The 12,454-nt window shown below is 38.9% G+C and overlaps 1 protein-coding gene across 2 annotated transcripts in view; it reads right to left on the bottom strand.

Annotated features, from left to right (window-relative positions):
* Window positions 1-7,061, bottom strand: part of lin7a (lin-7 homolog A (C. elegans)) — a 38,556-nt gene extending 31,495 nt beyond the window's left edge. The window contains exon 1 of one of the 2 annotated variants that reach the window (XM_038738864.1): window positions 6,962-7,061. In XM_038738864.1, coding sequence (XP_038594792.1) covers window positions 6,962-6,998 — 37 coding nt within the window. In that variant the 5' untranslated portion in view covers window positions 6,999-7,061. The remainder of the gene's footprint in view (window positions 1-6,961) is intronic. The other variant, XM_038738865.1, reaches the window with a different exon arrangement.
* Between the last annotated feature and the right edge of the window lie 5,393 nt (window positions 7,062-12,454).

Raw genomic sequence — 12,454 nt, 5'->3', positions numbered from 1 at the left:
AACGCTGGATTTGCCACTTACAGTATGTAACTTTAAGCAGAAGTTTTAGTCATGCATTACTATTGACTTCACCAGTGGTGGAATAAACACTGTATTCAACGTACTACTACAGAAAAACTTTAATTTAATGCCACTTATTCTTACTACTATACTATACTACTTTTTATACAATTGCCATAGTGTCATATAGAAAATATGTTAACTAATATGTTAACATCATAATATTGATTGTGTTGCCCAGCCCTAATTGCATTGAAACTTGCATAGATGTTTTGGCCACTTGGCAGCAGCAGGAATAAGCTATGAACACAAAAAGGAAATACTATGATTAAGTTCATATGGCCAACATCTTAGCATGCAGTTAGCATTCATTTGGAGTCGTGTCTGTTGCCACCTGATGAATGTAAATGCAATATTTCCTCTCTTTTTAGCTCTGCCAATTCTCTTCTGTTCCCTCCCTGCCCAGCAGTTGGTGTCTCGCCTCTCATCATCACCTGACTGCCACATCTAGCTGCGCAGCTGTTCCCATATGCTCATCAACCCCTTAGTATATAAACCTGCCCTTGTCTCTCACTTCCTCACCAGACCAGACTGTGTGTAAATCAGTTTGCAGCATTCCTGCCTTCTCGTTCCTGCCTGCCAGTCTTGTTACGTCACTTTGCCTGTCTTTTTGGACTTGCCTTGCCCTTTTTGTCCTGACTGCATACATGCTACCAACCCCTGCTTTGACTGTAGATGGAGTAGACTTCACCCTACCTGTTTGCCTGAGCTGTGGATTTGAATCTTTTATCTGTCTTACTGAGCTGCTACATAAGTAAAATATTTGAACACGTCTGCCAGCACTAGCTTCACAGTAATCCTGACCTAATCACGGTTTCATTGAAAATGCAGTGGAGGAAAATCAAGTTCCTCAAGTGCTTTATTGAACTGTATTGACTTTGATCTCCACACAGAGACACACCGTTTTGTGCTCTAGGGGATTTAGTGGGTCCAGATGTGTGCAACATCTGCACAAGTTTTTACATCCGCCTCAGTGAAAACTTTATGCTCAACCTCTAATTTCACAACTGCAAGTTGTAATTTAGGGTATCTCAGAAGCAAACAGACTGCATGCAAGTAGGTCACTGTATAGTTTGACAGATTATTTTTAAGGAATAGAATTTTTTTGTTCAATTACTGGTGACACAAGTGTACAAAAGTATCTTTCTCTCTCATCATTTGTCAGAGAAAGCTCACAAACACCCACCCACCCACAAAGGTATCGAAAAATCATGAGTTGTAATTAGAGCATATTTTGACATTTCTGTGACACCAGTCAAAATATCTTGTGAGCACGCTACATTAAAATATAGTTACAGTGTAATCTAATGCAGTGCTGCCATATTAAGCAGAGTGATGACACAAGCAGAGATCCTGTCAGCAGTTAATTTTCCTCTGCTATGCTTAGGTTGAGGGCATTCTCATTAGTGATACTTAATGATTAAAATAGCTAAGATTAATGCCAGCTTTTTAATTACGTGGCTGTCAAGACTTCACTAACACTTTTCCTAAACAAAGTTTCCATTGTGTGTTGATGACGGAATCACAATATTATCATTACTGAACCTCCAAAAACCAATGTTAAATGTAGCATCGTCCCTAAAACCAGTGCTTTTTTCAAATACCTATGCCCAACAGATTTGACTGCACTCTTCCCTACACTTTTCTGCTCTCACAGTCGTGAGTTCAAGGGGTTCTAATTCTTCAAACAGAATTAAAATACAAACATAAAGCGAATGTTTCCTTTTGCAAGAAGTTTAATGCAATATTCCTTTTCTTTTTCACATCAAAATGCAAGTTCTTGAATGAATGTGTGAAGGGCCAGAGGCCTCTTGGTCTCTTCAATTGTTGTTGGTCGCCTGGCAACAGACTTTAGCCACTTGAATGCCAAACACAAAATATGACCTTATGTTATCATTTTGAAGGCAGAATTACAACACTGATGGGAGTTATGGGAAACAAATGAGCTAACAAAACATTCACTGTAAACGGATCTCAACAACTTGGCTTTCTATTAAACTACTACTTAACGTTTTCACCTCACAAAGACAACAGCAAGTGAAAGCAGAGTAGTAGGAACAAAAGATGAAGCTGCATGTTTTATGCGTGTTCAAATAGGATATTAGAACAATCTATAATAAAACACATGAACACAACATTTATTGAGCTATTCAGTTGTCTGGCACTGGATTTTTTCATGTGAAAAATCTGACCAAACATGATCAAGACACTTGCAATGTAGCTACACAGTTTGAATATAATAATATAATATATATATTTATATATAATATAATATACATATGAATATATTAAGGGAAACATAATAAGGGAAATCATATTGTGGTGTAAATCTCTCGAACAGCTAAAGTTCAACCACTTCCAGATCTTAATTTTAACAACAGTGAGACATATTTTCAACAAAATACATATTTCTCCGTTTACACTGGCATAAACACACTTTTTCTAATCTAGCGTTGTTACAGGATGTTGTGTTTTATAACCTGTCTCTCCCTCTCTCTGCTGGCTGTGGAAAGGCTTTCTTACATAAGAGGTCACTTATTGAACAAAAATCTCTCAATATTAGCTTTAACAACCATAATGAAGTACAATATCTTTTTTAATCACACACAGAACTATGCTTACCTCATCACACATACAAAAGTTTTGTGTTTTCAATCTGTTTTACAAGAATAAAATACAATTCAAAAAAGAAATGTGGTGTAAATTACTGTAGCTGACATTGTTTGTGTGGCACCAAACTCTGGTAACTCATTTCCCTGAGCTCTTTTAACATCAGGCTGTGACTAAAAAAGGTCATCCTCATCATTCACTGATTAGAGAAAAGGCACAGAGCTGAACAAAGCCACAGTGACACGTAATGAAGGCTTCAACGCTCGACAAGCCTCCACAACATTGTTGTGGGGATGTGTTCGCACTGGGCAGCGCTCCAGTTTTCTGGTATAATTAGTCAATTTATAATAGTGGCAGAACTGAGTATAATTCATTTTCAGTACTTAAAAGTGTCATTTTGACAAAACTGCAGTGATGTCAATAAGCACGTCCACATCAGATGCTGAGCTCATTACACCATGTAGTGAATAAAGCTCTGAAACCTTTTTTCCAATTCTCACTTAAGGCTTAAGTGACCTTTCTCTGATTCCACTCCTACCTTTGTACTCTGAGATGTCTGGACGCCATGCATGCCAGAATAAAATGTCCTGAAAAGGCCTTGCCATCTGCCACCACCACTTTGACCCAGGTGTCCTTGATGCCATTGGCAACCCTGCTGCTAATTTCAACCATAAAAACAGAAATAATCACACTGAACGAGTAAAATGGGACAATACAGTTTTACCAAACAAGTCCTGTCCCCATGTCAAGAGAATTAGCTCTAATTTGCCCTACTGCGATGAGCCACTCGAAGCACGACAAATAAATGACTCCTTGAGGGCTAATGGCTCCTGCAGGACCCTGTGGTGAGCAGAGACAGAAAACATTGCTCTTATTGTCTTCTATATCCTCCCTAATTACTCGACAGTGTTCCTCCAAGACAATTATTCTAAGAAACTTTATTTCAGTACTAAAAGGAGGTGGGTAGAGATATAACCAGCTATGAGTGACGTCATCTTGTCAGCAGCCCTCTAATCCTTCAAATCGCAGGAGTGACTGAAAGCATGTGATGGGAATAAGGTCTGGCCTCAAATCAGTGAACTCACCGTGATCGCTCAGAGGGAAAACAAGGACAGGAGATTGCTGCAGTTATTCCATTCAGTCTAGTAAGACAGGAGGCTATAAACTGTACACAAATAGTTTAACTAACCAAGCCTTGCTACACAGTGAAAAAAAACCAAAATGAGTCATACTTGAAGGAGTAAGGGCTTCTTTCTAGAGTTGCCATTTTGAAGTGATGTTCTACAGCCTCACAGGGAGGAATACTCCGTAGAGAAACGACTTTCTCAACAGAAAAAGCAGCCAGTACAGACCAGAATGTGATGCAGCTACAAGATATTGCATTATGTGTAAGGAGCCCAACCCACCTTTTCTTAAATTGAAAATATATCCTTTAGAGCAATATGCACTTTATTTCAGAAGTGAAATGTGTTGAAATTCTCTATACATATTATTTGGACCAAATGAAATGACTGGCTACCTACCTGCCTGCCACACTCTGCCTGTGTGCACTCAGTGCATGAAAATGTGTTCTGAGGGAGTGGCTTTGGAGGGAGGCCTCAAGGAAGGGGGTGGGTTTTTTTCATTTGCATACTTCTAGCTTCTAGCTGTCTCTTGCTAGTTCTCCATAGTTGCCCTCCTCAGCTTTAATGCACTTCATAACCAGTCTCTCTCTCTTTCTATCTGTATAACAAACGGCTTAGTGCAACAAGTTTGCAGGTGTTATCAAAGGTCATTCTGGAAAATGGAGTAAGTCACAAGCTCAAGCAGAAGTACTGTAGATAATGTAAATGTTTGAACATAAAAGACTGATAATAAGTGCAGTAAATGTTTGACAGTGCAGTTTACTTTTATACACTGTACTTCAATCACAGTAGAGTCAGTTCTCCTTTAGTGTGGCTAATGTTTTTAAATCAAATTGGTGTTTGTAGGCATACTAGCAGCGTTGTTCTAGAGTCTTTCAAGTCATATTGAAAAATAATTTTGAGCTTAGTACTAATTAGAAAATGTTAGCATGCTAACACACTAAACTAAGATGGTAAACATGATGAACGTTATACCTGCTAAACATCAACATGTTCATTGAGAGCATCTTGCATGCTAGCATTAGCATTTAGCGTAAAGCACTGACTTTAGTGTTTTGTTTTGTTCTTTGCAAAAGGTGCTCATACAAAAACTAGTGTCACTCATTCTCTATTTATATTCTCTATTTCTGACAAAATTCCCTAACCAACAGCAACTGAGATGCAACCATGGTGATCTCTGCTCTCACTCTTTCATTTCAGAAAGGCTGTGATCTCTGGGACTTTCCTATTTGTAGTTAAATGCCAACTCTACAGAATATGTAGACTAGATTTAGAAATCATTCTAGGAGGTTCAAATCTATTGTTTTTGATTGGGTGCTGGTGCTGATATCTTGACACAGTCATTCCCTCCAACAATAACAGGAAGACCAGTGATGTAATATCTTTTCATCCTGCTGTGACCCAACCAGCCAAGTCGGTTTCCTCCCTGCGTGTGTTTGACACACTCAGAAACTCAAGAGCTAAAGCCTACTCCCAACACGAGAGGAGACTACCTTTTCATTAGCAATTATAGTGTTTTCTCGAAAGTGGCAGCAGCTGAAAATAGAGAGCATGCAATGTTGCCTCTCTCTCTGACAGCTCCTGTGTGAAATCAGGACTACTACTGCCTGTGCCATTACATCTGCCAGCTGCTGACTGGTCCTATTCATGTCACAGCATGTGAATATGGATCAGTCCCCCTGCATCGAGGCTGAGGTCATGTCTGAATCACTGTCCCAGTGAATTACTAAGATCAGATGAGGCTGAATGCTGACATTTTACCAAGATGTAAGACTTTATTTTAGTCTCATTGTTTAAAAGCTTGTCTATCACTACAGCTAAGCCCCTTATAATTCTATAGAATGATTGGTGGGTTGGAATAGTGTGGGTTGTATTGTTTATCTGGTACAATCTTAGACTAATTTCATTAACTCTGCATGGTATAGCACTTCTGCACTGAGCAGATTGTGCATCAGTAAAGTAAAACTGCCCACAAGCATTTTAGTGAAGAACAAATTGCAGTTGAGGAAATGGACAAAAGTCTAATTCCTTATAACATAAAATGATCAATTGTGGATAATTGCTTAGATTCCACATAACAAGTGAAACCAGTCAGATTAATTCCTGAATAATCATTTTGCTCCACCAGATAATGTGTATTTATACATGGCACAGAGGAAATAGCTACGGTGTATTCTTTCTCTGCATTTGGTAGCATCCATTTCCTATGCAAGGCGCGTGCACTGTTACATTTTACCAGCGGCTATGCATTTGGTCTGAATATAAGACTGGGAATTTTTCAGTTGTAATCTAACATAACACTTTAAACTAGAAAGTATAGGGATTTAAAGTGAGTCTGTGCTTCTCAAGCCTGTATGGTTTTTTGTGCTCAAATCTGTATAAAATCTCCCAGTGGAGAGGAATGAAACAAATGCTAATTATGCAAAAAAAGTCATCCTGGAGGCATTATTACTACCATATTCATGAGGGCAGGGGATGTACAAATATATGTTTAACTCACTACAATTGCATATGCTAGTAAACACTAGCCTACCTGTGGTGCATCAGCAAAACTGGCTGGGCAATCCCATAACAACATATCATTAGCCTTTAATTGCAATTTGCCTGCACACTGTATTCCAACAAGTCCACAAAATACAACAACTGCGTCCTGTTCATATTCGTATGAGGGCACCACCAACCTGCCCGTCTGCACCTGCCCAATTCAAATACAAAAGTTGTCTCCTCTCTAACAAAGTAGATTTCCATACCAAAGCGCTTCACTAGCTCGGGCTTTTTGTTTACAGATGAAGAACAGAAACCGAGCTGTAACGGGATAATATTACCGAGGTCGTTACATAATATAGATGGGAATAAACGAAACGCAGCGGTGTAAAGTGTGGCCATTTGTCAAATAACTGATGGTGAATGAATGGATGTGCCCATGAAGACCCGAATAATTTAACAGAGGAAATAAGCCCACCATTCTGCAAAATGCACTCCGAGAACGGACAGGCTCCCTGGACGCTTTTATTTAGAATAGCGCGAGCTCACATTGTCTTAAAATAACGACTCCTTAAAACAAGCTGTAGGAAATGTGACTCGTTGTCAGTTCCTTGCTGAAGTTTTCAAAACGTGAAAAAACATTGTTAAGACAAGCACAAATTGCAAAGCTCCGAGCGCCTTACCTCGATCCAGAGAGAGCGGTTGGACCACTGTCGCCATGACTGCTGTTTACTGGAGACTGGAGAGACTACAGGATCTGCAGCATCACAGAGGAAGAGAGAGAGAGAGAGAGAGAGAGAGGTTGGGAGTGGCTGGAAAGGGGATTAATCAACCCTCATCTCTATGAAACATTATTAATTTATTGAACATTTTCTTGAAAAATGTAATTTGCAGTGGAAATGTTTCGCAGTTTTAATAAAGTTAACAGATGTTTGCCAGTTAGATTAAAATGATGTTAAAGGTGATGATATTGAGTTGAGTAGATGAGAATCAACTGCTATAAAATAAATAAATGATAAAAAGGCACAAATCTGCTCAGGATAGGACATAGCCAAAAGTATGTGGACACCCAAATGAGGATTGCGGACCTCCAAGCATCACAAAACCATATTCTGCTACCACTCTTCTGGTTTCAAGCGTCCCATAAGATTTTGGCACCTTGCTGCAGGAAATTTCTCCCATTAAGCCGCAAGAGCATTAGTGAGGTCGGTCACTGATGTTGGGTGATAGGGTCTGACTCAGTGGTTGCCTTTTTTCCACCTTGAACGACCTGGTTTACACCTGGCGGACTTGGACAAGGTTAAGGGAACTGGCAAAAAACATTTTATTATGGACCTCCCTTTGTGCAGGAGGGCTTAGAAACAGGAGAGGACCTGCCCCATACAAGGTACAAGGTAGATTTTATTTATCATTTCACAACAGTTGTGAGCTGTAAGTTGTATAATGTGATTAAGTTGAAGTTCCCTTTATGCTACTCACAAAAACAAACAAACAAACTAAAAATTTATATACAGTAGATGGGTCAATAAATAATCAATTTACACTGGTGCAGTGCTGAGGATTAACTGAGGAGTCTCGCAGCCTAGGGGAAGAAACGGCTCTTTAGTATAGTGGTATGACAGCAGATACTTCTGTATCTCTTGCCAGACGTCAGCAGAGTGAACAGGTTGTCGCTAGGTGGGTGCTATTTTTTAGTATCCTTTGGGCTCTGCAGCACCTAACCTCACTAATACCGCTGATGCGCGGTAGATGGGTACCAATGATCTTCTGAGGGGTTTTAATCACCCTCGTAATCATCCTCCTGTTGTGGGCTGTGAACATGCCATGCCAGTGTGTGTTGTTTCTAGTCAAGAGGCTTTCTATTGCTCCTCTGTAAAAGTTAACAAGAACTTGGCATGAGAATTTTATCTCCATAAGCAATATAGCCGTTTCTGAGTTCCCCTTACTCTATGATGTGGGATTAAGAGTTCCCTTAATTGGAATTAAGAGGCCTATAGCCCAACAAATGAAAAACAGTCCCAGACCAAAAGCACAAAAAAATATTTGGATATGGGGACCACATATTTTTAGCCACAGTGCATCTCATAAATCAGAGCAGCATTCAGGATAGTAGTTCTCTCTAAGTAACTAATGAACAGTAAATTATCACTGACTAAATAAAAAAGTCAGGCATCAGTCATTATTTTAAATACTCCTCCAATATGTGGCTTCACCATTCAGAGGTCAACCAGTGGTTTGCCTGCTGAATCTCTGAATCATGTACATGTGAGTTTCTGTGCTTGCATGAGTAACTACTTAGCCATGTACGATCCATTCATCCATTGCACTTCAGAGATCAGTTGATTTCAACCCTTGTCATTAAGGTTTATTGTGAGCCACGGAGCCATGCTACCCGTTATCTCGTCTCTTGGGTACACGCACTGCATGCAGCTTGATAAGGACTGAATGATGGTAGTGAACCTTTGTTGGAGGGCTTAAGGATTAATCCTCATGTTTATGTGCTACCACAGAACGGAGCCAAACCACTGACTCTCTTCATTTACTGTAGATCTGCTGCCTAATGGTGCCTGCTGCTGAGGCATATCTCATACACAGACATGTCATTCCACTTGACAGAAGCAGTGCTCAACAAAAACATGTAGCAAATCCTTAGTTAGGGGCAGAATGTTAAGGCAGCATGACGTGACACGTGGCTCACAAACCATGACTTAACTGTGACAAAAGCTGTAAACACGAATACACACCTGAGGTAAGCACCAGTATTTAGGCTTCATTTGAATTTGATTTCATTTTAATCTAATGTATCTTGCTTGTGTGAAAAAAATCAGTTGACTTCACTTCAAATTGGCTGCTATGGATGAAATTCAAGAATGAATTTTTTATTAATAATTTTAAAATGTAGTATCGATGTTCCGTTGCTGATTTCAGTTGGGTAAATTTTCATCATCTTTTAGCATTTCAGGGAATATTCTTTCTTCCTAATCTGCCCTGCTTTTGACTGAAACTGTAACTAAACCACACAGTCCATATGTACTGGTGAATTCCAGCCACCCACGGTCCCACCCAGCTGCATGCAGATGCTAACTGGTGGTGAGTGGTGGTGTGGAGAGGGTGAGGGCTTAGAGAGCGCACAGAAAGAGGGCACAGAGAGATTAAAGGCTCCCATCCATATGGGCTGGAATACAGTTCTGCTTTTTTAAGAGGTGGGATTACACTGCAGTTCTATTAAAGCCCTTTAACTGCAAGTGAATAGATTTCTGAAAGGTCTCCATTCCCACAGAAGGAGATGCAAGAGGCCTTGTAGACAGGACAAATACAGACAAGTGTGTTTGCCCTTCATAATCATAGTCATTGTCAGCGTTTTTTGGCCCCAACCCCTATTAGTACTTGTGCAAAATAAATTCACCAGGTAGTGTCATTAAGGGAATAAAACATTTTCAGAAATATGTTTATTTGCTTTCTTGCCGAGAGTAAGATGTAAAGATTGATAACCTTCTCTTGTGAGTACTGTACGTGTAAAGAAACATGTGATCTATATACAGTAGTTTGTCACACTGGGAAATAATAGAGGAAAATGTCCTGGTCTGTGTTAAGTTTTTTCCTGCATGATGTGACAGGCTGCTTTCTTAGAGCTGCTCTGCTCTTTATTACCAAGCTACCGCAGACAGCTGCTGACATGTAATGAAAGGAGATCATCATGTAAACATGTGGAAAGTATACTGACTGACATCTTAAAAACACTATTTGTTTTCTAACAAGGCAAGTTGACACAACAAGAAACAACTATGGGAAGTAGCTCCATGAGGATATTCTCTCACATCTTAAGACTTTTATTGTTTGCATCTGGAGCCACTTTAGGATTATTTGTCATGCTCAAGGGCACCTTGATGTTTACAAAATGGAGAACCTGCAACACTGATTTTCACATATGCTTTTGCCATGGGATTTTAATCTCTAAAACAACTTTCTTCTATTAGGATACTAATACCCCCTTCGGGGAAACAGCACCCATTCTCTTTGTCAAATGGAAATAATACAAAGACATAAAAGTAATGACATTGAATACTAGTTCACTTGGTGCACCCACCAGTTCCTGAGTGATGTAATCTCATTTCATTTGAGATAAAAACCTAATAGTGGTATATTGTCCGTCTTGTCACATTATTACACAGCATAAAATGAGAAAATGAATTGATGCAGCTCTGCTGCTGTTTTATTTGGCATATTAGGTGCTCATAGGCTGACAGTAAAAAATATTAAGACCTCGTTTTCTATTGAGCTTCAGCCCTTCCTACACATCTTAAATTTATATTGGATTAAAAATCTTTCTTGTCAACCTCTTTTTATCTTCTGCTGCTTTGACTGGCATTAAATAAGGGAATAATCAACAATGATAATGTCTTTAACCTGGACTTACATCACTAATATACGTTTAGGCAACTCTGGAGACAAATTCACTCTGCTGTAACAATCTGTATGGATTTATCCCATCTTCTCCTCTCTGCAAAGAAACACAATCTCTTGTTCTGGAAGAAGAATCATGTACCAACTTTTAAATGATGGATTACAACACTGACTGACACCCTCCAATTGGAGAGAATCCGACACATCCATAAAGACAGACTAGATGTTCTCCTCTATGGAAGGGACAGATGTTGATGATGACAATGCAATATGGTCTTCAGCACCTCTCGGCACTGCCAAGACAAGGATTTTTGGGAGAGTGGGGGTCAATACATTAGATCCACTACCAAACATATAAGCTCCATGGTGTGTACTTTTTCTTGTCAATTGATGAGTTTGTTTGTTTTGCCCTTTTCTTTCCATGTGTTGTGGTTCTTTGATTGTTAAATTCTGAAAAGAGGTGTCATATCCACTTATAGGAATTCTATTTTGTTGATATGCATGTGTTTCACAATAAAAACATATTTCTAATAATCTGAAATGATGTTTAAATTTTTTTAAACTATGAATAATGTTGACTAATCATTCACAAGTCTCTGTGCCAACTGCTGCGTCTAAAACCCATTCAAAATGTTAAACGGCAATCATTATCTTCAATCTAATTTGATTATAAATCCATCTTCAGACACTGTGTGGGAAAAAACACTACTTGCAGATTAATCATTTGTAGATAAACAGTAATTTGCCTCTAAATGTTTCTGAAGGGCAACTGACTGATTTTTGCATCAAAAGATTCACACTCATCACATAAAATCAGAGAAGAGGGCAAGATGGAGGAGCCATAATGAGCCATCTTGGACTCTGGTTTAGGTCTGATTAGCCTTTGCAAGCAGGCATTAGTATTGCTCTCTCTGTGCACGTCCGGTGCCGGAGAGTGTAAGAATGATACATATTCTGCCATGCTGCGCAAATATTTCACTATCTACAAATATGTATTTTACATTTGTGATGGGTATCCACAAAAATACAGAGTGACTTCTACACACAAAACACTTTTTGCACATTTGCAGATTGCTTTCTGTCAATTTGTGGGTCATGTTACATTTGTAACTTCCTTTTTACACATTTGTGGAATTTTGTCCAATGTGTACTGCGGAGATCTGTAAAAAAAAATATGCACAAATATCTCACTACCCAAAACATGTATTTTTACATTTGTGTTGTGTACAATCATATCCACAAAAATACAGTGCAATTAGCAAATATGTACAATTTACTCTGTACACACATACTTTAATTTCACATACAAAGTGTTATTTACACATTTGCGGATCTGTTTTTTACACACAAAACAGTTTTTGCACATTTGCGGATCATTTCCTGTCAATTTGCAGGTCATGTTACATTTGTGACTTCCTTTTTATGCATTTGCGCATCATAGTACACATTTGTGTTTTAAAATCTTCCATACATGCTCTGATGAAACGTGATGACATTTGAATCAGTATTAGGTAAAAAAACATGCCACAGGATAAGAATGGGATGTGATGGATTTAAGAAGACCTTCATCAATTATTCAGAATATGGAAAATGCACACATTGTGATATAATATAATGGCATCTTTTGTGTGTCACTTGGGGCAAAGCATTCACTGTTTTTTACCCTGCAAACCACTGTAAACCAACAACATTTAAATTTCATTTAAATCCACGTTTGCTGAGAAATGCAATGAACCTAGTAGTTGCGACATAATACAAAGGGTTTCCTGGAA

This window comes from Micropterus salmoides, unplaced genomic scaffold (assembly GCF_014851395.1).
Source record: "Micropterus salmoides isolate LMB-PRFRI ecotype aquatic unplaced genomic scaffold, ASM1485139v1 Ms_hic_scaffold_23, whole genome shotgun sequence".
Classification (NCBI taxonomy): domain Eukaryota; kingdom Metazoa; phylum Chordata; class Actinopteri; order Centrarchiformes; family Centrarchidae; genus Micropterus; species Micropterus salmoides.
This window is presented reverse-complemented; position numbering and strand designations above follow the sequence as displayed.